The sequence below is a fragment of the Amblyomma mixtum genome, chromosome 8 (assembly GCF_055824585.1).
Source record: "Amblyomma mixtum isolate Tamu chromosome 8, ASM5582458v1, whole genome shotgun sequence".
In the NCBI taxonomy this organism is placed as follows: domain Eukaryota; kingdom Metazoa; phylum Arthropoda; class Arachnida; order Ixodida; family Ixodidae; genus Amblyomma; species Amblyomma mixtum.
Genome location: NC_143019.1, coordinates 122,477,937 through 122,501,668, shown reverse-complemented (window position 1 = coordinate 122,501,668; position 23,732 = coordinate 122,477,937). Strand labels below are relative to the sequence as shown.

The 23,732-nt window shown below is 45.0% G+C and overlaps 1 protein-coding gene across 3 annotated transcripts; it reads left to right on the top strand.

Moving 5' to 3' along the window:
* Positions 1 to 5,431: 5,431 nt before the first annotated feature.
* Positions 5,432 to 22,544, top strand: LOC149334179 (uncharacterized). 3 transcript variants are annotated; one of them, XM_089555058.1, is made up of 6 exons: positions 5,432 to 5,723; positions 7,780 to 7,858; positions 8,430 to 8,504; positions 12,752 to 12,882; positions 18,482 to 18,590; positions 22,477 to 22,544. In XM_089555058.1, exons 1-6 carry the CDS (start codon positions 5,708 to 5,710, stop codon positions 22,520 to 22,522), a joined length of 456 nt encoding a protein of 151 aa, XP_089411184.1. In that variant the 5' UTR covers positions 5,432 to 5,707; the 3' UTR covers positions 22,523 to 22,544. The 3 variants fall into 3 exon arrangements, with proteins under 3 accessions (XP_089411184.1, XP_089411183.1, XP_089411185.1); XM_089555057.1 differs by having other exon boundaries at positions 7,777 to 7,858; XM_089555059.1 differs by having other exon boundaries at positions 7,777 to 7,858; positions 22,472 to 22,544.
* Positions 22,545 to 23,732: the final 1,188 nt, after the last annotated feature.

The window sequence follows — 23,732 nt, the reverse complement described above, 5'->3', positions numbered from 1 at the left end:
ATTCATCGATCGCCTTCCTTTCTTTACGCCGCAGAAGCTGGTGTTTCTTCCTTACTTCGTGAACATGAGCATGGAATACAAACAACAGATTTTAAGGTTGTCCGATCACCCAACGCACCGTTTCTTCATTTCCTCGGTGTCTCGACATGAGGAAACACTTACTCATTTATCACCCAGACTGTGTGAAGTGGTCAGCGTCAGCTACCGCGACATCAATGCGCCTGCAGATCGGTTTAGAAAATGCGCCTCCCGTGAGATAGTTGCGGTCCCCAAGCTTTTCAGCCAAGATCGAGCAGTCGGAAGAATTTTCCCGAAAGGACAGAAATATCGTGCACAAATTTTTCCCCACAGAAGGGCTCTTTTCAATGGCCGCAACGAAAAGACTAAGCCAGAAGCGTCGGCGCTCTTAGACGCTTACAAATCCTTGAACAACACTTTTGAGCTTGCTGAATTTGGCGCTGGATCAGTTTTTAAGAAATTCTCAGACATATTCTTCATGCCAGTTCCAAGCACTGCCTTGCGTTACGGATTCATCTTCCAGTATGCATACTATTCGCCTTCAAGTTTCTGTTTTCTTACTAGCCGCCGAACCACCGCTGAAGTAATCTTGATCGACTCCTGGCAGTCATTTAGTTGGTTCATGCTCCTTGTGCTGGCCTCAGGATCTATGGTGGTGCTGTTCTTGCAGTCTCGTGCTCGCATTGTACTCAGAAAAAACACTCGTGCCCTCCAACCTGGATTCCTCTTCTTTCTGGTGTGTACCTTCCTCGGAAAATATCCTCCGATCCCTTCCCGAAGCGCGTCTGCGTACCGCAGTGTGGCCACAGCATTCTGGGTGATCGGCATGATGTGTCTGGGTAATCACATTCAGACAAGTATCACCGCCATTCGCTCCGTACCTACATTGTCACGTCATATTAAGAACTTCGCAGAACTTAAGCCTTACATGGATAAATGTATTATGGCGCCATGTTTGCACAAGAATTTGCAACTTCAGATCTTTTTTGCTCAAGCAGATGGGGACATCTCAAGATACTCGAAAGAAATTGAAGATGCCATGGGAAGATGCACATTGACCATTGTTTCCAACCAGCCATCACTGTGTTACGAAAAAGCGCACGGAGGCGCACACGTGGCATTTTCAACCGCCTGCGACGAAGAGGTGCTGTTCGCCTCGCAGAGGGACCTTGTTGCCAGCGACAAACTCTGCGACATTCCTCAAGTGGGGGCGATTCACATTCTGCACCCGTCGAGGTGAGAGCTTGTTTTTCACTCTCGTAATATGAATGCGTGTCATATTTTGAAACGAGAAAACCGAGAAAGCACGCATAGCCGGACAAACATAAAGCTGTATGGGGTAGCCTCAAAATGCGCTGCATGACACAGTATTCTCACTATGACAGAAGAGAATAAAATTCCTTATTTAAAATAATCGTTTACTGCACAACTAGTAGACCGAGGCTGCCTGGCCCTACAGATGAGATGGCAACAGGGAGGTTCTTCAATGGAGCCTAAGGACCATATTATCGATTATCCTGTCAAAATCAAGCGTCTCCGACAATGCCCATGTCTTACTAGCGCATTTATAGCTTTATTACACTTTTGTATATATTTTTTCGTGTTTCTTCACACACGCCTGCAAGGAACAGTGCACTATTACCTTAAATACAGCCGAACCCGATCAAAACGCACGACAGAATTTTTTGTCGCGTATCTGTCGCGCGACAAAATTTTGTGTCGCGCGACAAGCTCTCTTGTAGTGCATTGTGTCGTGCGACAGGGGCTCGTGTCGTGGGTTCTTTCTCGCGACAAAAGTGTTTGTAGTGGGTTCTGTCGCACGACAGTTATCATTCCTGTATTTTGTAGTGTGCAGAAGGTGCCTGTCGCAGGATTTGTCGCGCGACAGGTTTCTGTCGTAGGTGCTGTCGTGCTTCAGGGAGAGTCGTGCCGCGCGACAGGGCCTGCGTGCCTCGAAAGAGTTGCCTGTCGCGGGTTCAGTCGCGCGACACTACAGCCTGTCGAGGTATCTGTCTTGCGACAGATACCTGTCGTGGGTCTGTCTTGCGACAGATACCTGTCGTGGGTTCTGTCTTGGGACAAATATCTGTCGTGGGTTCTGTCTTGGGACAAATATCTGTCGAGGCAAGTGTCGTGTTAGAGGTTGCAGTCGATGGTAAATGTGGTTTTCTACAGAAATCTCGAATTTCTGTAGCGCCATCGTGGGATAGTGATAGGCGGACATTCACCAATTTCGTGTTAAATTGCTTGCACTTTGGCGAGCCACGAAGACGATGCGACTTGCTTTGATCGATTGGTGACGATCATCGAGGGAATTAAATGAAGTGTTAATTCACAAACGCGACTCGAGTTTGCAACTCGCTTCCCTACCTAGCTACCGGCCGCACGAAAATTGGCGGGGATGAGAGGCGCCGCTCGCAATCAATCTTCCCTTCAGTTCGCACATGACAGTGTGAGCGAAAGAAGACCATGCTCAAGAGAAAGCATATGCACCAGCGAGAATGCTAGCGGTGCCTGTGAATGAGGCAGTGCTTGCGGTAGTGCAATGCTGCGAGCCACGCGAGCGTCTTCATTCCATCCGGCGCGAGCATGACGAATAGCGCTACTGAAGGTCAGTGTACTCGTGGCTGCTGTGACCTGTGCGTCTCGCAACATACTGTACCCACTACCACATGCGGAGAAAAGGCTAAGGTCACATATACGCGTCGCTTAACGTCACGTAATGAGAGTAACCTGATGGCGAAAAAGCTGGAAGATTACTCGCAGTAATCGTCCTGCTATCACAAAGGCAGCATGTATGTTACGCACGCATGACCTGTTGCCTGTATAAATGATCAAGGCGACTCCCATATCAAGTTTCCACGTTTCAGTTTTTAGCCGCGCATGCTGCAAGATCATCAAAAAATATGAAAAAAATATATATATATATTCTTACGTACGACTTCGTTCATTGCTTCCATTGATAATTTCATGACAGTGACACAACCATCTCGCTAAATATAGAGAACAGCGTACGAATCCTAAGGCCCAGTACAGCCTTGAGCGTGTTTGAACACGGACGCCTAAAAAGGGCGCGCGCGTGGACCGTTGCGTCGCGCCTGCGCTGTAATTTCCCGGAGGAGCAAGAACCCGAATATTTGCCAGTCGACGTGGCGTTACCCCGCGACGCCAAGGATTGGGTGGCGAGTTCTGCGACATGAAGTCGCGCCGCAAGAATTCGGTCAGTGAGTGACTTCCCCATGAGGATGTATTAGTTCGGGGCTCCCCCTCAGTGACCAAGGGGCTTAATTAACTCGCGCGAACTCTGTGACTCCCTACTGTAAACTTCCGTTTAATGTCCATTCACACTCGCAATAGCAAAGGCCATGCGGCCAGCAGTCGCTTGCGATCGGGCAGCAGCTCCACGACACTTCCTCACACCTACAAGAGTGACCTGCAGCTCGCCTGCTCGTTTGATTCTCACGTGAAATGAGAAGTCTTGGGACTGACGTCAGTCGATCGCGCGCTGTGGTTCAGTCTCCTGCGCCCTCGCGCCTCGTCCTCTAGAGTGTTCTGGTCCCTCACGCTCGGTCCACTAAAGTGTTCTGGTCCCTCGCTATTAACAGTGTGCTACGACAACCTGAGCGAAGAGTCGAATGTCGGGGCGGTTTTGACGTGCGCCACTGCCATGCAAGCGTAAGGGCGCTCTTCTCGGGACCGGCCTGCCAGCCTGGAAGCCGGCGTCAGAAAAATTCACTGGTATTGTTTGTTCACGTCCATTTACTAAGCTCTGGGATAGAGTATCGTTAGCCAATATCGAGTTGTTGGTAGAAGCGATAACAGCAAAACAAATTTTCTCCCACAGCCGCTTCTGCTGCCCATTGCAGCTCGCCTGGCTTCTGCTAGCTCTGCTCCTGAAGGGGTCGCGGAAACCGAGCTTATTTCACAATGACGCGGGGCTCACAGTAAAACGGTGGCGAGGGTAGCACCTCAGTGCTAGCCAGTTCCGAATCGCACTCAGCTTAGGCGTCGATGTGCAATCGGCTATGCTTAGCGACGACAAGGGTAGCTAGAGAGCAGCGCGCAGTTCGTCGGCCGGCGCGCCCGCGGGCGGCGTCGTTGCCGAAAGCTCGTCTCGCTCAATGATTGGCTCAGTAGCTCGCGAACTGAGCAGGCAAGGCTGGAAAATCGAGCAGCGAGCGTCTGTCCTGCGACTGAGCGAGACTTTATTCTCACGTTTGCATGCAGCATAGGTGAACAAATTTAGCACACATATATGCATCGAATATCTGCTGCCTTACAGCGTTTATTAAGCTCGTCCTCGACGTCACCGTTAGCGCGGAAACCGCGCATATCTTTATTTCACTACGAGACATGGTTCACAGTACAACGTATAGTGAAGAGAGTAGCACCTCAGCGCTAGCCAGTTCGAAAGCACTCTCAGCTCTGGCATCGATATGAAACCTGCCAGGCTTAGCGACGAATACGACATCCAGGGAGCAGTGCAAACTTGTCGCCCGGCGCGCTCGCGGGCAGTGTCATTTCTGAAAGCTCAGCTCCCGCAATGCTCAGCAGCCAGCGACTTGGGCTCGCAAGGCTGGAAAACTGAGCAGCTAGCGGCTGGACTGCGACTGAGCCCACGTTTGCAGCACAGGTAAACAACTTTTAGCTCACATATACGCTTGGGATACCGGCTTCGTTGCGGCCACCTTAAGGTGATTCTTACGCTCGTCATCGAGGCCATCGTCACCGCTCGTGACGCACTGGCTGAGAACTACAATTCGAGTGCGTGCTAAAACAAGCTGCTCGTATTTCGCGGAACAATCTGAACTCGAAAACACAGTTGCTTCTATCGGCTTCCATGTGGGCTCTTGCTCAATTGTGAAAGTACACGCGAGCAAGATGCGGCGAGTGCGAGCCGCTGTTGCATATCAGCTAAAGTGTGACGCGACTATCGGCGTAGTTTCGCAAAGCAGTTGATATCAAAGTTATCCGCTTGTACGGGTCACAGTTAAGCCCTCAGTTTCGTGTAAATCTCCGTCGAGCATGCCCGCGTCAGTCAAAGTAATGCATCGCAGCTGCTCTCAGTCCTACCGCTCACGTCCAACATATCCTTGATATGCACCAGCTTGAGGTACGGTGCATTTCTTTGCCCGTTTTGTCGCAATTAAGAGATTTTAGCTGGCAGCAAACGAAATTTCATTCCGTCAACAGCGTCGTCTGCGCCGTCGTCTGCTCCGTCGTCTGCTAGAACATCCGGGGCACCCTGGGTGATGGGATCACAGGATCGCAGCTTCTACAAAAGTATTTAAAATCGCTTTAGTGTTCGCACTTAATAAAAAAATAAATTTAAAAAAATTGAAATATTTTTTTTCTGAACATAATTTAAATATTAGTAGTAAAAAAGCGCATTTGAGTTGCAGTTTTTTCAACGACGCAAAAACAAGGGCAAAGCCGCTGGCGCCGGCGCCATGTCAGTGCGTGCGTTGCCTCACGTTTTGTGTTATTTGGATTTTCATGGCATTGTTTGAGTGCTTGTGCGGCGGACATGTGTGAAGAACAGAAGTGTGTTTTGGAAGCCAACGACGAGTATTACACCCAGTCAACATCGGTGAGTTTGGACGGGCAAAGCCATGAAGAAAGGCAGCGCTACGACGTCTTGTCATCTGGAAAGGCAATGAAGACGACGGCGCGGTTTTACTAAGCCTGGATGAGCTGCATGATTGGTGAGTACCGTCACCGCTTCTCTATTACTGATCTGTATTCACACGCGTTATTAGTGTGCGGCTATATAGGGATGGCAGTGGAGGCAGTCTGCGTGCGGTTGCCTCAGCTATAATGCGTTGCCTGAAAAGAACGGACGTATAGCCTGCGTGACAAGTCTTGCTTCATAGTCTATGTCTGCGTTTAGTACTCAGGTGCCGTGGTAAATAAAAATGCCACCAGAGATCACAACAGAGTTATGCGGTCGCTTGCTAGCGCTGCGAAAAACTACAGACAATGTTTACTACATTCAACTGGCATGGATTTGTACTGCGTAGTAGACGACGATCAGTGCCGCGGGTGAGAGCGCTTTTGCGTGGACAGCTGAGAACAGGCGAGGGAACTGACAACGGGTGATTTTGCTCGCGGCTGGTACCCATCGGATGGATTTGTGCTATTTAGAAGATTATTATGAGCGGCAGTGCTGCGCGATGAAGCACTCGCGCTAGGCGAACTGCGAACAGACGACGGATGGTTTTGCTCGGTGTTGGTGCTCATCGGATCAGTGCTTACTTCTTAATATTAAGGCGGAAGCCTTTAATGTCTCATCGTTGTAAGCAGCAGTTGTCGACAGAAAATGTCACGCTTTTCAGTTGGTGGAAACGGTCGTGACGTCACAGTGCGCGAATTTCAAACGGGGCCAATTGCACTTTGCCTAGTAACCATGCACCAATTGAAGCGATCGTATAGTGATGCTCCAAGTAAGTGGGACTGAGCTTAGTTAATTGCTTAATTACCCAATTAGCCTAATTAGCTTTTCTAGTCAGGCCATATAAATAAATAAAACCGATTAAGAAATTGGTCGAGCTCAGGAATCGAACCCCGGTCTTCGGCGTGAGAGACGAGCATGCTATCCACTCCGCCATGCCAGCTCGATGGTTTGGAATGAACAAAGGCGCGTCTAGTGAATACGGTGTCTTCACTCACTCTCATCCTCCTCCATTCCCTTCCGGCGAGGTTTAGGTGTCCACCGACAAATGAGAGACAGATACATTTCCTTTCCTCAAAAACCAATTTACCGACGAGCGAGGCGTAGAACCGAATGGGCGATGGCGTTCTATGGACTCCTTGGCAGCGTTGCAAGACGCTGTCGCGTTCCACACTTAGGGGCGAAGCTTAACATCTTAACCACACATCAGTGACCACACTTTAGGTCAAAAAAGTGCCCCCCTGAATTTTGACGGGTGTGCACCGAGATATGTGAGACAGTTACTGCGTAATTTCCTTTCCTCAAATACAATTTTCATTTTCTTCATTACGGCTCCTCTTTATCTATCTTCTTTCACTCCCACCTCCCTTCCTCTACGGTGCGGTTCAGATGTCCACCGAGATGACAGAGAATTACTGCGCCATTTCCTTTCCTCAAAAAGCGTTGCGTTCAAAGGGCAAGGCATCGCGCCGAACGGGTGGTGGCGTTCCGTGGACTCCCTGGCAGCGCTACAACGCGCTGTCGCGTTCCACTCCTAAAGGCGAAGCTTAAGCGTCATTAATTAGCAGTTAATTAGTATTCAGGCATTAATCAGTAATTAACAATTCATTAGCGATTTGCCATCACTTAGTAATTAGTACTCAATTATATGTGACGCCACCAGTGCCACAGAAACAGCGAAGGTGGTGCGGAAAACGCTTCCGCCTCTACCCACTTTAGACAGTCAAAGTGCCCCCTGAATTTTTTCGTCATGCAAATTATTTTGAAGACAGTGATCGCATGTGGAAGGCTGGCGCATATGTACTAGTCATTTGTAAACTTTTTATCTGTGCTTCCCCATTGGAACAGAATTTGGCAATATTATGTCAGTTAGGTCGTTCTTGTGTCTTCCCTGAACTGTAGGCGTCCATGCTTCCTCTCCTTCAGGGCACTGAACTGTTGGGGATGCAACTGCACACTTATTTGGGATTTCAAGCTTTTTGCTGTATGCCTCGCTTATGCGGCCCGCTTTCAGGTCGTTCGCAATTGGTGATGGTTTGTTATTCATTTTCACTTTCTCTTATTTATTCTTGGTTGACTGTCGGCAGCAGTTCTCCGCGCTCGGAACTGTTCCCAGGCACGGAACCCTACCCACAGACCTCCCTGCACCTCACTCACCAGTGTTCTTCGGTATTTTTTTTTTGCTCTTGCCCCTACTTGAATTACCACTCGACAAATGTTTTGCTGTTTTTATTTGTGTGGAATTTGTTAAATGCACTACTAATTTTCGTATCATGCTCGGTTGTGACGTGAGATATCGGGCTCCTTGGTATTGAATGCATGTCTTTTGCATTTTCTCTTCTCATTTATGCAAGGTAAACTGGTCGACTGGGTGCTATGTTCAATTTAAGAATACATTAGACGCTGGTGCAAGGCACCCTAATAGTAATTAACTAAAGCCTGTGCATGCTATATTCGAATAGTTGGGCTCTTTTCATCATGCATAAGAATAAAGCGGTATTCCAGCCAGCTCATCTTTCAATGTGGTTATGACAGTCATGTAAATGTACTCAAAGAATGTGTATGGGTGTTTCACATACAATCTCCTTATTTATTTTGTCATGGGCCACCTCATTGCTTTTTGTGTTCCTATATTAATACCTCATTTTAGTTTCTGAAGCAGTCGACAGTTTGTTTTGTTGTCATTCATGACATTGTCACTGGCACTGACAGCTGTTGGTCGGGACGTATTTATCTGCAGTTGCCAGCTGCCAGCATCTGCTGGGCCATGCGTGCTTCCTGCCTTCAGCTGTGCCATCCCTCCAAGCCATTCATGGTAATTATCTTTTTCAGTTACGCATACCTTACCTGCCTGTTTTGAAAAATATTTTCAACATAGGCTCACTGCTGTGTTTAAAAATGCATGCAGAACTCTACATGCACTTTACAGCAGTACCTCAGCTTATTACATGAACTGCAAATTTGTACGAAATATAGCCGCTCATGTAGCTCTTGACACTGCGCTGTTATTATAAAGTTGAGCCTGCTTCAGGTGCAGTGACTATTCCACACCTGTTGCCTTTTATGCATGTGTGTCCTCTAAAAGGGCCAAAATGTTCGTTTATCTTTTAAAAACGTTGTGCTGTACGATAATACTGTAATGGTATTTCTTGCTTGTACACTGAAATGTCAGTCAGTAAAGTAACATTGTATGATGACACCAAATCTTGCGTGGCATAGCATCCTTGCAGCGTACTTGGCAAGCTCCTGTCAGCGCAGATGTATTGCTGGTTTATTGCTGTGGCATGTGCTTTACTGTACAGTTTGTACCTCTACGTTCTTGAAAGTATCCTTGAAAAATTTAAAATTGGTTTTTGAGCCAAGGAAGTGACAGAGTAACTGTCTCACATCTTGATAGGCACCTGAACAATGATGCAAGGGAAGGGATAAAGGAGGGAGTTAAAGAAGAAAAGAGGTGCCGTAGCAGAGGGCTGCAGAATAATTTTGGCCACCTGGGGATCTTTATCCTGCACTGACATCAAACAGCATGCAGTTTAGCCTGTGTTCACTTGGGCCTGCATAAAAAAAAACGAGCAGACCTTCTTAGAACTAACATTTCATTGCACCAGCTACTTTGTAGCTTTGACTGCAGTGACCTGAAATCAACTGTTGTTTTCTTTGCACAACCCACATACCCTGAACAAGATGTGATGATGCTAGACGAGGTGACCCTCTCTGCATAGCAGCAGGTTGGTTCAGGAAATGCGAAGACTCATGGAGAACCGCTCAGTTATATTGGATTTCATGTTATTGTAGTATTAATGGTGAGTTGTAGTATAAGTGATGAATTCTTGCAAATGATTGAGGACATCAATACTCAGTGTGAAAATGAGAGCTAAATCAATACTTAATAATCAGGAAAGAGGCCTTTTTATGAAATGCAGTAAGGTACTGGAAGTCGAAACAGAATACACCTCGGCCAGGTCATGCACAGATATAGAGCATTTGAAAGAAATGGTTGGGAGAATAAGAAAGGGGTTTATTGCCTCAGGCATGCACTCAGAAGTTACGAGCAGCACCTTGCAGTATGCTCAAAAAGAAATTTTAAACTGCTTTGCCTTTGCTAAGCTGTCGGGAAAAGTGGGGTACTTTACAAAGGGCTTAAAATTGAGAACAGTGCGGTGAATCACTCAGGAAAATCGTAGGGTTAATGATAAGAGATTGGGAGAGAACTGAGTTGGTTGGAAATAAATGCGAATTAAAATCTGAGCGGGAATAATAAATGGACATAGGCAGGACATACATTTTTTAAAGAAGCTGGCTATCCTTTTGGATAGTGGAGCGGTTACTCACAGCAGGAAACTGTGCTGTTCTTGCTTTCATTTTATGGACATATGCTTTGTGTCTTACATCTCTTGGCCTGCCATAGGCAGCATATGCTCATAATAAATTTTTACCTGTCTAATTATGTGGCACAGGGAGAATTGAACTATATAACCTCATCAATGCACACCCTCTCTGAAGTGAACTTAGTCAGCCCCGTCAGTCACCACATTGATGCATGTCACCCCAAATGGGAGCCGTCATGGTGGCTGAGTGGTTATTGTGCTTGGCTGCTGACCCGGAGGAGGCAGGTTCGATTCCAGCCAGTTTTGATTCCAGCTGTACTAGTCTCATTTCAATGGCGACGAAATGCTAGAGGCCCATGTACCGTGTGATGTCAGCACACCTAAAGAATTTTCCAGTCCTCTACAATAGCGCCCTGTATAGCCTGCGCCGCTTTGTGGCATTAAACCCTTTAAAACCATGTAAAGTAATGGATACATCATTTCCAAAAATTGTTTAAATTTATTATTTTCTAAACGTTAACAATTTTCTGCACCTGTTTTCCTTCGTCTTTCCCTCTTATTTCCTCCCTCATGCTGAGTAACAGGTCAGTGATTTTAAGTAAATATTTTGTTCATTTCATTAGCAAAGTTTCTCTGTCTCTCTCTATTGCTTTGCTTTTTGTATCTGCAGTATAGTATTATGCAGAAATATGTCAAGATTAGATCCAAGAGATATGGCCTAGATTTTAAGTTCTATAGTCAACCACACATTACTTATTACGCTATCAAGGCTTTTTTTGGCATGTGCTACCTGATACAGAACTGATGTGGCCTGCAGCGGTAAATATTGTTTGAATGTGCATAAATTGAATAGGAAGGCAAATTTCCCATTTGACTATGTAAATAGATTGGGCAATCATGTGCTCACAAAGCTCATAAACTTTTCTGTTTCCAAAACTTTCTGTAAAAGGCACTGACTCACTGAAATACACTACAGTTACTTTTGCCTAATCCTGATATTATTTACTGAAGATTGGTTTGAGGGAAAGTCCACTGAGCTCGAATGAGTGCACGGCAGCTTGTCTTTCTCCAAAGTATTTGGAGAATAATGAATTTTGTTACCTGGCAGAGATAAAGCAAGGATGGCAGTGTTTTGTAATGTCCACAGGGCATTCTTCCAAAGCCCAGTATGCATGTAATTCCTTCATTTTGTGCAACATAAAATGTCTTCCCTTTACACTCATGGTTGAAACAAAATGCTATTTGAATACTTCACCACTCAAAAAATGAAGGCCATTGTGCTGCTCTACAAAATATCAGGCTGCAGCGGTTGTTGCGAGGCAAATTCACCAGGTTGTCATCATCATCAGTCTAACACCCAATGCAGGGCAGAGGCCTCTCCCATGTCTCTCCAATTAACCCTGTCCTTCGCCAGTTGTGGCCACCGTATCCCCACAAACTTCTTAATCTCATCCGCCCGCCTAACTTTCTGCTGCCCCCTGCTACGTTTGCCTTCTCTTGGAATCCACTCTATCACTCTTAAGGACCACTGGTTATCTTGCCTTTGCATTACATCTCCTGCCCAAGCCCATTTCTTCCAAATAACCCACGTTTTTTTCACACCTATTTGTCAGGCTCCGCGTTTTTTTCTCACCTATTCGTCAAGCTGCAAGCCACTTGCACGCTCTACAAACCTATTTAAAGTACATTATCCAGCATTGTTGGCATGCAGTGTGTAGTGCTAAAACAAAAAATAATACAATAGCTGATGATCTGCTAGAGCAACAGAATTCCAAGAGTTTGAGAAGGGCAGTGGGAGAACTAGCAAGGCGGGATAGCGAAATTCGACAAGCAGTGGACAGGGATCCTGCAACTTGTAGAGGACAGGCAAATTGGAGACTTGTGGAAGGGGCTGTAGTCTTGAGTGCGCCTAGCCGGCCTTGTGATGCATTGTATAGGGCCCTTTGTTTTTGAGTAAAACTGGTTTCTCCTGATTGTTGCGTTCCAGAAAGATTCATCAAGATTGGGTTAAACCCAAGTTTCGCGTGCAAATGTGCCTGTAAGAAAGTGTAGATTGATAATGCATGAAGCTAAAGAACCACTGGAGAGTAGTGGATACGTCTCGTATTTCTTCGTAGCTATATTGTTTAAACAGTGCTGGCTATTTTAATTCCTTTTTAATGCTTATTGCTTGTCGAGTTGCATAAAATTTTAGGATAAATTGAAAACTGCAGGTAGGTTTAATTACAATAATTATACCCGTATTTCTGAAGCTCTGTTCGAAGAGAGGTCCACATTTTGTGTGCATGCTTTGAATTTGATTATTTTCACACTGCAAAATGGAGGACAGGTCTGCTGTGAGAGTTTTTTTGCAATGAAGCGAGAGCAAGTGGTGCGGAATGCTTGTTACTGTGTCGCCCTGCCAATATTTCTAGAACCCCTGGGACCACTGAGCTTGTGAGTATCTATGACTCAAAAGGTCGGAGCTGATTGCCCATTCCGTGGTTGTCTGTATTAACCGGTGCAAGGCCAAGGGCTCATAGCTAACAAGCATATGACACCATAGAACTAGATGCAGTCAGGCTGGGACTGTGCAGTATGTCAGTGTTAACGAGGTCGTGATAAACGAGGTTTACTCTGCGAAGCTAGTGTGAAATAATAATTGTTCTTATGAAAAATATCGTTTTTTCTTAGTCATTGCAGCAATACAAGCATATCAAATCTGATATCTCTCACTCATCCCTCTATGTTTCAGTTTCAAGGGACCAAGAGTTGCGTGGAAGTCGTGCAAGCCACAAAGTTGCGTGCGGCTTGAGCCAGCAATCAGGAGCAGGCTGGGAATTTGCGAATTGCCAGTGGTATTCGCTCAGTCAAGCAGGCTTTACTGTAAGTACAGTGTTTTCGCCATAGCATTTCTTTGAAAAGTACGCATTGAGCTGGAATAGGACAAGCTGTCGGTCTAGTTGGTCTGATCCTTTGTGGTTGACAGAGCTTAGAAACACAGACTGGGGTCAGAAAGAAAAAATATGAGGGCACAGGTGCTGACTACAGATTTATTCCAGAATCACCGAAACACTGCATATATAACCAAAACACAGGCGCCAACAGGTGGCAATTTTATGCACTCGTGGCAACAATAAGTGATATGGCCAATAGTGGGAAAACAACACAAACTAGAAACAGAAACCAAGACTATAGAGCAGGGAAGGATGAAACCATAACAAGGTTAAAGGAATAGTTTTAAGCAAGTCATTTTTAAGACCACCAGCACGTGAAACAGTGGAACGGTTTGACCAAAATTTTCAAGTACTGGTCTGATAACACGGAACTAAAACACTACACGCAAACACAGATCAAGGGCAGTAAAATAAAAGTAAAATGGCAAGAAAAAACATGCCGTGAAAAGAAAATGGTGATTGGGCAAGCAAACAAGAATTGGTCTACAAAGGTGAAGTGAGCTAAAAAACTGAAAGAATAAAAGGGCAATAAATGCACGTGAGCAACAAAGGTGAAGCCAAGAATTAACATGGCTACAGGAGGAAGATGAGCTACTGTAAAAACGAGAGAGAAAATATCAAAATATGAAATTCAATTAGTATTAAAGATAAAAGCAAACAAAAACGCGAAAATAGAGGAGTTGGCAGAAAAGTCAAGGCATGCAAGATGTTTTTAAAACCAGGGCTAGGTCAAACACCCTGAAGAAAGGCAATCTTTTTTTCTGAGGGTGTTCTTGCCCATTAATCCTCGAGCCTCAAAATCCCGGCGGCTCCCACCAGTTCGTCATGTCGGCTTATTCTGGTGCTTTTTTAACACAATGGCACTTTTTCGAACATGGGTGGCATGGCTTTTTTCGGTCACAGTTTTGGCAATGAACTTGCAGATTTAGGACGTGCTTGTAGGCCAGTTGGTTGGAAATCGTTAGAAAAACCGCAAAACAGAATGGGACAAAGGCAGGCAAAACACAAGGCGGTACGACAACTGAACATTTATTGAAGAAATGAGTGCTCATATGGATCAGTTGCGCATGTAATCTGCAAACAATCATTGCAAACACAACCTAGGGAGGGAAACAAATTCCAATTCTTTCTGAAAAATGGACACAGAAGGCGTGCTATCCCACCTATCTGGCTTCGACCTCAGGATGGCAACAGCCTTGAGAATTTCTTTCCAACTGGCCCTTTATTCATCCAATAATAATGTGCAGTTCAGTTTAGGTTAACAGTCCTTACAACTGGGACAGTGGACAGGCAGTCAAGGTCGTCCGGGCCTACCCAAGGAATGCTAATACTCTTGCAAGGGAGTGTTTCACCATCTACCAATTTGGCCGGTATAAAATCGACCACAGCTGAGAGGAATCGTGTACACCACCCCCGTTGCACATGGCATGAGGCATTCAAAAAGTACCGCCAACGGGCATGTTGTACGAGATTCCCCTCAGCTGTGGCCAGTTTTATATCGTCCAAAGTGGTAGATGTTTACACATTTGTTTGCAAGAGTATGCGTGTTCCTTGAGTAGACCCGGAGGCATTTGCCGTCCCACTCACTGTCTCATTGTAGACTGCTATCCCAAACTGAACTGCACACAGATTATTGGATGAAGAAAGAAGCAGTTGGAAAGAGAAATTGTCGAGGCTGTTGCCATCTTGAGGTCAGAGCCAGATAAGTGTGTCAGCACGCCTACTGTGTTCATTTTTCAGGAAAATTAGCGTTTCTGTCTGTGTTTCCCCCGGTTGTTTTTGTTTCGTTTTTGAGCAGGTGATTGTCATATTTGCTCAGCTCTATGGTTGCCATTGAATTTTTTTGCCTCTTTACGATTGTTTGCAGATTACACACGTGACTTGTCTATATAAGCACTGCTGTTCAATAAATTTTCAGTTGTCAGTACGGCCTTGTGTTGTCACCTGCCTCTGTGTGATAGTTTTGTGGTTTTGCTCTTTCCGACTGGCAGATTCCCGAGAAATGTACCCGATAAATCAATCTTATGCTCCCTTATCCTTTCATTGATGCCAATGTATACCTTGCCGCAAGACAAAAGGATTGATTAAATGCCCTCCGCGCATGGCGCTAAGGGTTTTCTGTGCTGCGTGGTGCAGCGTCTTTTTTTTTCATTTAGGATTCCGCAACTGCAATAGGTGCTAGGGGGTCAGAAAAGGCAATGTCTACTCCTGCTTTCTCTCCGATTTTCTTAATGTTCTGTGAAATTTACCTTTAGAAAATTCGAGAGATAGAGTAGATGCTTTTTTTGCTGCCGCCCCCCCCCCCCATCACCTATCACACCTCTCTAGGATCGTCAATGAAAAAGAAAAAAGAAACAGGCTGCACTGCATTGCACAGAAACCCTTAGTGGCATGCACAAGAAGTGCTTTCTCAATCCCTTTTTCTTGCTGCAAGGTATACATTGGCATCAATGGAAGGCTAAGAGAGCATTACACTGATTTATCGGGTACATCTCTTAGGTACCTGCAAGTCCACTGCTGATAATGGGACGCAAAAAAGCCATGCTGCCCAAAGTTCGAGAAAGCCACTGTGTTAATAGAGCCCCGTAATAAGCTGACGCAATGCAATGGTGGAAGCCGCAGAGATTTTCAGGCTCCGGGGTGAATGTAAAGAACACGCTTGGTTTCACTCGGAGGATTGCCTTTCTTTGTGGACGTACTTGATCTAGCCCTGGTTCTACATGTGTGTTACATGCCTTGCCTCTTCTGCCAACTTCCCTCTTTTGGTGTTTTTCCTTGATTTTTGCCTTCACACTGGTTATTGAATTTCACTTTTTTATATTTTATCTCTCGGCTTCACTGTACGTCATCTTCCACTTTTAACCATCTTAATTGTTGGCTTCACCTTTGTGGCTCATGCGCGTTTTTATTCCGCTTTTATCCTTTTAATTTTTAGCACACTTCACCTTCGCTTGTTGCTTAATTCTCGTTTGCTTACCCAATCGCCATTTTGCTTGTATTGCGTGTTTTTTCTTGCCATTTCTCCTTCATTTTTTTTTTCACTGCGCTTGGTCTGTGTTTGTGTATAAGGTTTTTTAGTTCCATTTTATCAGACCAGTTCTTAAATATTCTTTCGGTCAAACCTATCCACTGTTGGCAGTCTTAAAAATGACTTGGTTATAAATTTTTCTCTCACCTTGTTCTGGTTTTATCCTGTGCTGTGTCTCCTGGTTTTTGCTTCTAGCTTTTGTTGTTTTTCCACTACTTCTCATACCACTTCTTGTTACCGCGAGTGCATAAATCGCTGCGTGTTGGTGCCTGTGGTGTGGGTATTTATGCAGTATGTCGGCAGTTCTGGGAAAAGTTTTAAGTTCAGTGCCTGTGCCATCATCTTTTTTGTTTCTGTCCCTTGTCTGTATGTCTGAGTGCTGTCGACCACAATCGGTGCATTGAGCTGACTGCTCTGCAGCTACCCATGTGTATGCAATGAAGTGGCTTCAAGAATAATGTACACAAAAAAATTGATTGCTTAAAATTTCTGGCATGTTTTTTAGGAAAACATTTGGCATTTAAAGGGCTAAGAGTGCTCTGAAAATCTAAAAATTATGTGCTTCTTGGGGCCTTTCCTCAAATTTCACATCACCTTGTAGCGTGATGCAAGACGTTCAAGTTGTTACCCACAGTTTACTTTTTTGTTGCCCACTTATTGGCTGCCACCTTCTTTGGGAGGCAGTGTCATGGGGTTTGGGAGACAATCTGATTCCTGCGTGTTGGCTGAAGCTGTCTAAGCTTTTGGATGTGGGGAGCAGGTTCACGGTGCCAACTTTTGGCTGTAACTACAGTTTGGCCATGACTGTTAGTCCTTTTCTGTGATGCAGTGTCATTTATGTAATGCATAATTTGATGATGAAGCAGTCTCAGGGGTTGCGGTGCTCAGCTGTTGACTTCAAAGACACAGGATCGATCCTGGCCGCGGCAGTCGCATTCTGATGGAGACAAAATGCTGGAAGCTTGTGTACTGTGCGATGTCAGTGCAAGTGAAAGAACCCCATCTGGATGAAATTATCAGAGCCCTTCACTATGGCATCCCTCATAGCCTGAGTCACTTGGGACATTAAACCCCATAAATCCAAACCCATTTTGGTACTTCTCAGCTTCGCCGCTGGCCTCTGCAGGCCAGCGAAACCTCCCACAAGTTGACGAACGGCAGTTTTTACACCATTCGTAAATGCCTACATAGACGCTACATCATTGGTGGCAAAGGTTGCCAGATGTGCAAGCGTTTCCGGTAGTTTTCTCTGTTGCTATCGTCAGGCAGCTTGCAAAAGATGTTTTACTAGGCTAATAAACGGTGAGGTTCTTTGTGTTGTTAAGGTGGTGCAGCGTGATAAAACAGACACATAATAGCCATGCCATGCTTTTTTGTAGCCAAAGGCAATTTTTCGCCTTATTCTCATCATCATTTGCCTTTCATGCTTCCTCGAGGGACGGCAGTTGGAAGAAGGTCTCTAGAGCAGCTCCTTGTCTGAAGAAATGCCGAGTGGCATTCTTCAATCCTAACTGTCCATCAAATGGAAGAGCAGTTGTTTTCTCCACTCCACAGAGTGGAGACGGAGTATCGAGTTGAGGCGCACTTCTGAATTCGGCGGTTAGCCTTTCATAGGAAGCAGATATGCGCAATAAACTTTATTTGCTGTTAATCTTCCAGTTAAACACCAAATCCTCCTCATTCCTCATCAGTGCACACACTGTGTAAGGAACTTTGTCACTCCATTTGTCACCACTTTGATGTATGCCATCCCTAATTCAGGGGCTGTATAATTTTTGAAATTTTGTTGAAATTGCTTGAAAACCTTTGCAATTTCCTGCACCTCTCTTTTTCCCCCAAGTCCCAAACCTACGCAGAGTGCAAGTGGGTTTTTAAACTCCAGCTAAATTTTGTTATTCATCAAAGGGCTTTTCTCTCTACTGCTTTGATGGGTGTATCTGAAGTATAATATTATGCACCAGTGTGTGAAGCTTTGCTCCCAGAGCTATTAGCCCGAGGTAGTAATTTTAGAGCATTGCGTTGCGTTCTCAGCCTGGTTGCGTTTTGAGCCTGAGTTGTGCTGATTCCACGGATAGAACCCAAGTTGGCAGCCTCCAATGCAGCAGTGTATCCCAGTAGTGTATCCCAGCCATGGGAGCCGAGGTGGTTAGATAATGGAATAAAATAATAGCAGGTGGCAGTGTGATGCTCGAGCACCACAGCTCGAAACTAAACTATATCGATCAGTATATGTATATCTGTCTGGCAGGCATTAAAGTCTGGCTGCTTAGTCACGACATTCCTGTAAAATTAGTGGGTGAACCGTTTGGCATGAATGTACCAGATGGTGTCATACGATTCAGCCTGTCGTGCAGCATAAACTTACTAGTTAAGTTAGAGCCTTTCTTGCAGCACGGATTCGAACTGACAACCTATGTTAGGTGTATTAATGCTCATTATTCGATCTGCTCATTTTTTATATTCAACCACACTAACATTACTTATTACCCCATCTCTGCAGATTCCTTCTGGCACTATTTGAAGCTGAAGGGTTGCTCGGCTGAGGATCTCCAAAAGTACCACAAGAAGGTGACGCGCTACCTGGCACAGAAGTGCTGTGGCCTGCGGCGGTAAATATCTGTTCAAGCCAATAGTCTCTTGTTATATGCATGAATAGATTGGGTAAGCTCATGTGCTTACAAAACTCGTAACTTGACTGTATTTCCTAACTGTCTGTATGGTACACTTAGGCAATGGAATAACCTGCAAATCGCACTGGAATTTGCCTACTATAGTGAGATACTGCTTTACCCAAGTTCTGCTTAAGGATAGTCTGCTACTGAGATGACGCACAGAAGATTATATTTATGAACCAGACTGTTAACAGCACTTATGGACCACATTAGCAGACTGTTCTGAGACCGTACGCAGCCAGGTTTTTCAGCGTGGAAGAGGCGGCTTTAGACAAGGCAGGCGAGCGCTCTGTTCCTGCACATTAAGTAGATGTCGGATGAATCTCGAAAAAATATGAACGACGCGCCAGGAATATGACTACTACAACCCTTCGGAGATGTGCAGTGCACAGTATACGGCCATGCCAGTGACATATCTTTCTGTTCAAACTTTCTCTAAAACCGCTGTCACTACGCAGAAGCAGGTAGCAGTATCTGTACTAAGAATCTCTTAGTGAAGCAGCGCAACGGCACAAGGCCAAGGGAAGAAGGGGACAAAAACAGCGCTGAACTGACAACAAATGTTTATTCCGGATGCTAACAGCATATATATTCTCTTTTGCACCTTAGAAAAAACAAAGAAACAGAGAGCAGCAGAAAGTATCAATCCCAGTCATTATGCGCATGCAGCTGTATCGCGTGTACATCGATCATTTGAAATCAGGAAGTTGTGCTCTTTCACCGAGATGGCAACGGCAGGAGTGCTGATACAATTCGCTTAAAGCTTCATGATCTCAGATGCCTCAATAATCTCTCGTGTAAGCTTATCCTTGTGTTTGGTAACAACTTGGCTGTTTTTGAATTCTGGGTAACATGAACAGTCACGACAGTGAGTACCTATGTGGCGGGCCGCGTTCTTGACATTGTTTGCGTGCTCTTTAAGTCTTTCATTAAGACACCGGCCAGTTTGGCCGATGTATGACCCACCACACTTCAACGGGACTGAGTACACCACGTTGTCTTGGCATGGCACATACTTCATCCTGTGGTTTTTCTTGCAATTATGACCAGATTCCGATCTTTTATCCGGGCGATTAACTCTCGCACACAAGCCACTCAGTCTGACAGGAGCCGAAAAAACAACATCTACTCCTGCCTTTTTGCCTATTCTCTTCAAATTGTGGGACACAACATGAACATAAGATATTACTGCCAGATTTTTTTGCTTGGAATGGGGGACAGCTTTGCCCTCCTTCAGCTTTTTCAATATCCCTTCTGCTACTGATGCCAGAATATGAAGGGGGTATTTTGCGTCTGTTAGCCTATCAACCTGATTGGAGAAACTAAATTCAAACTTGTGTGGGCAGGATTTTTGCATGGCATTTTGAAAGCATGATGCCACAATGCCTCTTTTAACAAGCTTCGAATGGGCTGAGCTGTATGGAAGTAAGGGCTTTTTACCCCTAGGATCAAATGCCCAGCATACATGGAAATCAGTAAAATATAAGGTCAGATCAAGGAACTTAATGCGATCATTCACAGCCACTTCATGCGTAATTTCCAGCGGCGAAAGCACTTCACAGAATATCGCACACAGGTCATTCACTTCCGCAGCGAAGCTAGCCGGGTCACAATCTAGTAAAATTAGGTACTCATCTACATATCGGAACACTCTTGCAACTGTTGAGCTCATGAGCGATTGTTCGAGTGCCCTGTCAAGCTTAGCAAGGAACATGTCACTTAGCAATGGAGCGATGCAAGATCCTATGCAGATCCCATTCTTTTGAATAAAAACAGTTCAAAAGAATGGGATCTGCATAGGATCTTGCATCGCTCCATTGCTAAGTGACATGTTCCTTGCTAAGCTTGACAGGGCACTCGAACAATCACTCATGAGCTCAACAGTTGCAAGAGTGTTCCGATATGTAGATGATTACCTAATTTTACTAGATTGTGACCCGGCTAGCTTCGCTGCGGAAGTGAATGACCTGTGCGCGATATTCTGTGAAGTGCTTTCGCCGCTGGAAATTACGCATGAAGTGGCTGTGAATGATCGCATTAAGTTCCTTGATCTGACCTTATATTTTACTGATTTCCATGTATGCTGGGCATTTGATCCTAGGGGTAAAAAGCCCTTACTTCCATACAGCTCAGCCCATTCGAAGCTTGTTAAAAGAGGCATTGTGGCGTCATGCTTTCAAAATGCCATGCAAAAATCCTGCCCACACAAGTTTGAATTTAGTTTCTCCAATCAGGTTGATAGGCTAACAGACGCAAAATACCCCCTTCATATTCTGGCATCAGTAGCAGAAGGGATATTGAAAAAGCTGAAGGAGGGCAAAGCTGTCCCCCATTCCAAGCAAAAAAATCTGGCAGTAATTCCTTATGTTCATGTTGTGTCCCACAATTTGAAGAGAATAGGGAAAAAGGCTGGAGTAGATGTTGTTTTTTCGGCTCCTGTCAGACTGAGTGGCTTGTGTGCGAGAGTTAATCGCCCGGATAAATGATCGGAATCTGGTCATAATTGCAAGAAAAACCACAGGATGAAGTATGTGCCATGCCAAGACAACGTGGTGTACTCAGTCCCGTTGAAGTGTGGTGGGTCATACATCGGCCAAACTGGCCGGTGTCTTAATGAAAGACTTAAAGAGCACGCAAACAATGTCAAGAACGCGGCCCGCCACATAGGCACTCACTGTCGTGACTGTTCATGTTACCCAGAATTCAAAAACAGCCAAGTTGTTACCAAACACAAGGATAAGCTTACACGAGAGATTATTGAGGCATCTGAGATCATGAAGCTGGGTGTGAATTGTATCAGCACTCCTTCCGTTGCCATCTCGGTGAAAGAGCACAACTTCCTGATTTCAAATGATCGATGTACACGCGATACAGCTGCATGCGCACAATGACTGGGATTGATACTTTCTGCTGCTCTCTGTTTCTTTGTTTTTTCTAAGGTGCAAAAGAGTATATATATGCTGTTAGCATCCGGAATAAACATTTGTTGTCAGTTCAGCGCTGTTTGTCCCCTTCTTCCCTTGGCCTTGTGCCGTTGCGCTGCTTCACTAAGATATGTCAGACCAACTCGCCCACCAGTTCATGTTGTACTAAGAATTCGTATCTTAAAGGAAAAAGAAAGCGCAATGTCCACCTTTGGCACGATTTCTGCAGTGATGTGCGTTCTGCCGGCTGACAGTACACCGCTTGCTTGGTGTTGTAGGCCTAACATGTGCTTTACTCAAGGTGTAGTGAGAAGCGCTTTTGAACTAGCCACCAGCGATCACAGAAATGTCTACTCTTTTTACCGCCTCTACAATAACTTTATGGTGGTATGAACGTGCAGTTTTTATTCCCGCAACGTCTTCGTAAGTGAAGCGCGCGGAAAAACGGGCCAGGCGGACCGCCTCGCACTGATAGATGCGGGTTGCATGCACGGACTCATTCTGAGCCGTTGGCAGAACAGTCATTACAGGCCATGATGCACTTGGTCACACGTTGCATGCACGTGTGCATCTTGATTTCTATCTGGAAACAGCTTGGTTGACGTCACTTCTGTCAGTAAAGTGCTCTGCATGCCAGTGTCTCTCCCATTCCGGACGGTTCCCGCCAGCCATCGTATGAAGCGGCGTGTGCATATTCTTCAGTTGTATAATTGAGGCTTTAATGCATTATTCCTATGGGTTTACGTCGGGCCCGTGCCAATTTGATGTTAAATGTGGATCGTTGCATGAAAGGGGAATGCATAATCAAGATTCCACTGTATGACTTTTGTAACATTTGCATGCATTTGTTGTGTATGCATACTATATATATCACTGTTCTTTTTCTTCACCTAGGACAGTCTGAACAAGAGAGACCTGCTGAAGAAAAATTCTGTATATATGTAAATAAATAGTCGATTTGCTCCAAGTGAGGCGTTTTTATACCTGGCTGTACTGCAGGAATGCATCGAATGTTCAGAGTCAGACTGCTGCTCTGTACCTGCATATTAATTGACAAATAAAGCGTACTTGGTAATGACTACAGGAATACAACACACTACACAAATGCACTACAGAAGGCAGACTACAGAGATACGACACTACAGAATTACGTCACTACAGAAGACAGACTACAGAAATACTACACTACAGAAAGACTACAGAAATACTACACTACAGAAGACAGACTACAGAAATACTACACTACAGAAGACAGACTACAGAAGTACGACACTACAGACTACAGAGGACAGACTACAGAAATACTACATGCCCAAAATACGACAGACTACAGAAGTTTTCTGTCGTAAATTCCTGTAGTGCGTTTTGACTGGGAATACTTTATCGGCTGTAAAACAGATTTATAACCGTCCGACTCTGAAATCGATTTATTTTAGATGACTTTCAAACCAAATTTGATGTTCCGAGAGAATATCTTCATGTAAATGAATCAACCTATCCTCTCATTTTAATTTTAATAAATTTTATTCAAGCAGGGAAAGTAACTTTTCATGAACGGTAGTTTCTGTAGGCTACTGCTTCTGCAACCAAGTTGTGCATGCTTGTACTACATTGCTCTGAGATAACCAGCTGGGCCACCCGCAGAAATTTTTGAGAGCATGGACAGAGCCGTGTGAAACAGCTAGCGAAACAAATTTTTCATCAACGCTGACGTCTAAACTCTACAGCTAGTTATACTAAGGTGCGCATGCTAGCACTTGGGTTCGCATAGATAATCGTTTGAGTCACCCGAAGAAACTTTCAAAGCATGGAGTGAAGTCGTAACTTTTGTTCACTTCATGCAGTGCATCGCTGCGCGTTACGAAGCACCGCAATGAACAGGAGATGAGAGAATCTATTTGACAGTACGCCTCACATGCAGCGAAAATCTAGAGAAGCTGTTGCATAGGCATAATTTATGTCAGTTCCTAATGAAAAGCGTGCTCTTTGCCAGCACTTCTATTTTTCGGAAACAAGTTTCTCCATCTTTTAGTCAATCGGCGCTCAGAAGGGAAGTGACCATTTGGGTGAATATAATGGCTGCGTTGTTTGTAACGACTCATGTGCTGTTTGAGCGTTAGTGTTGGCAGTGGTGGTGTAAAAGAAGCAGGCGAAC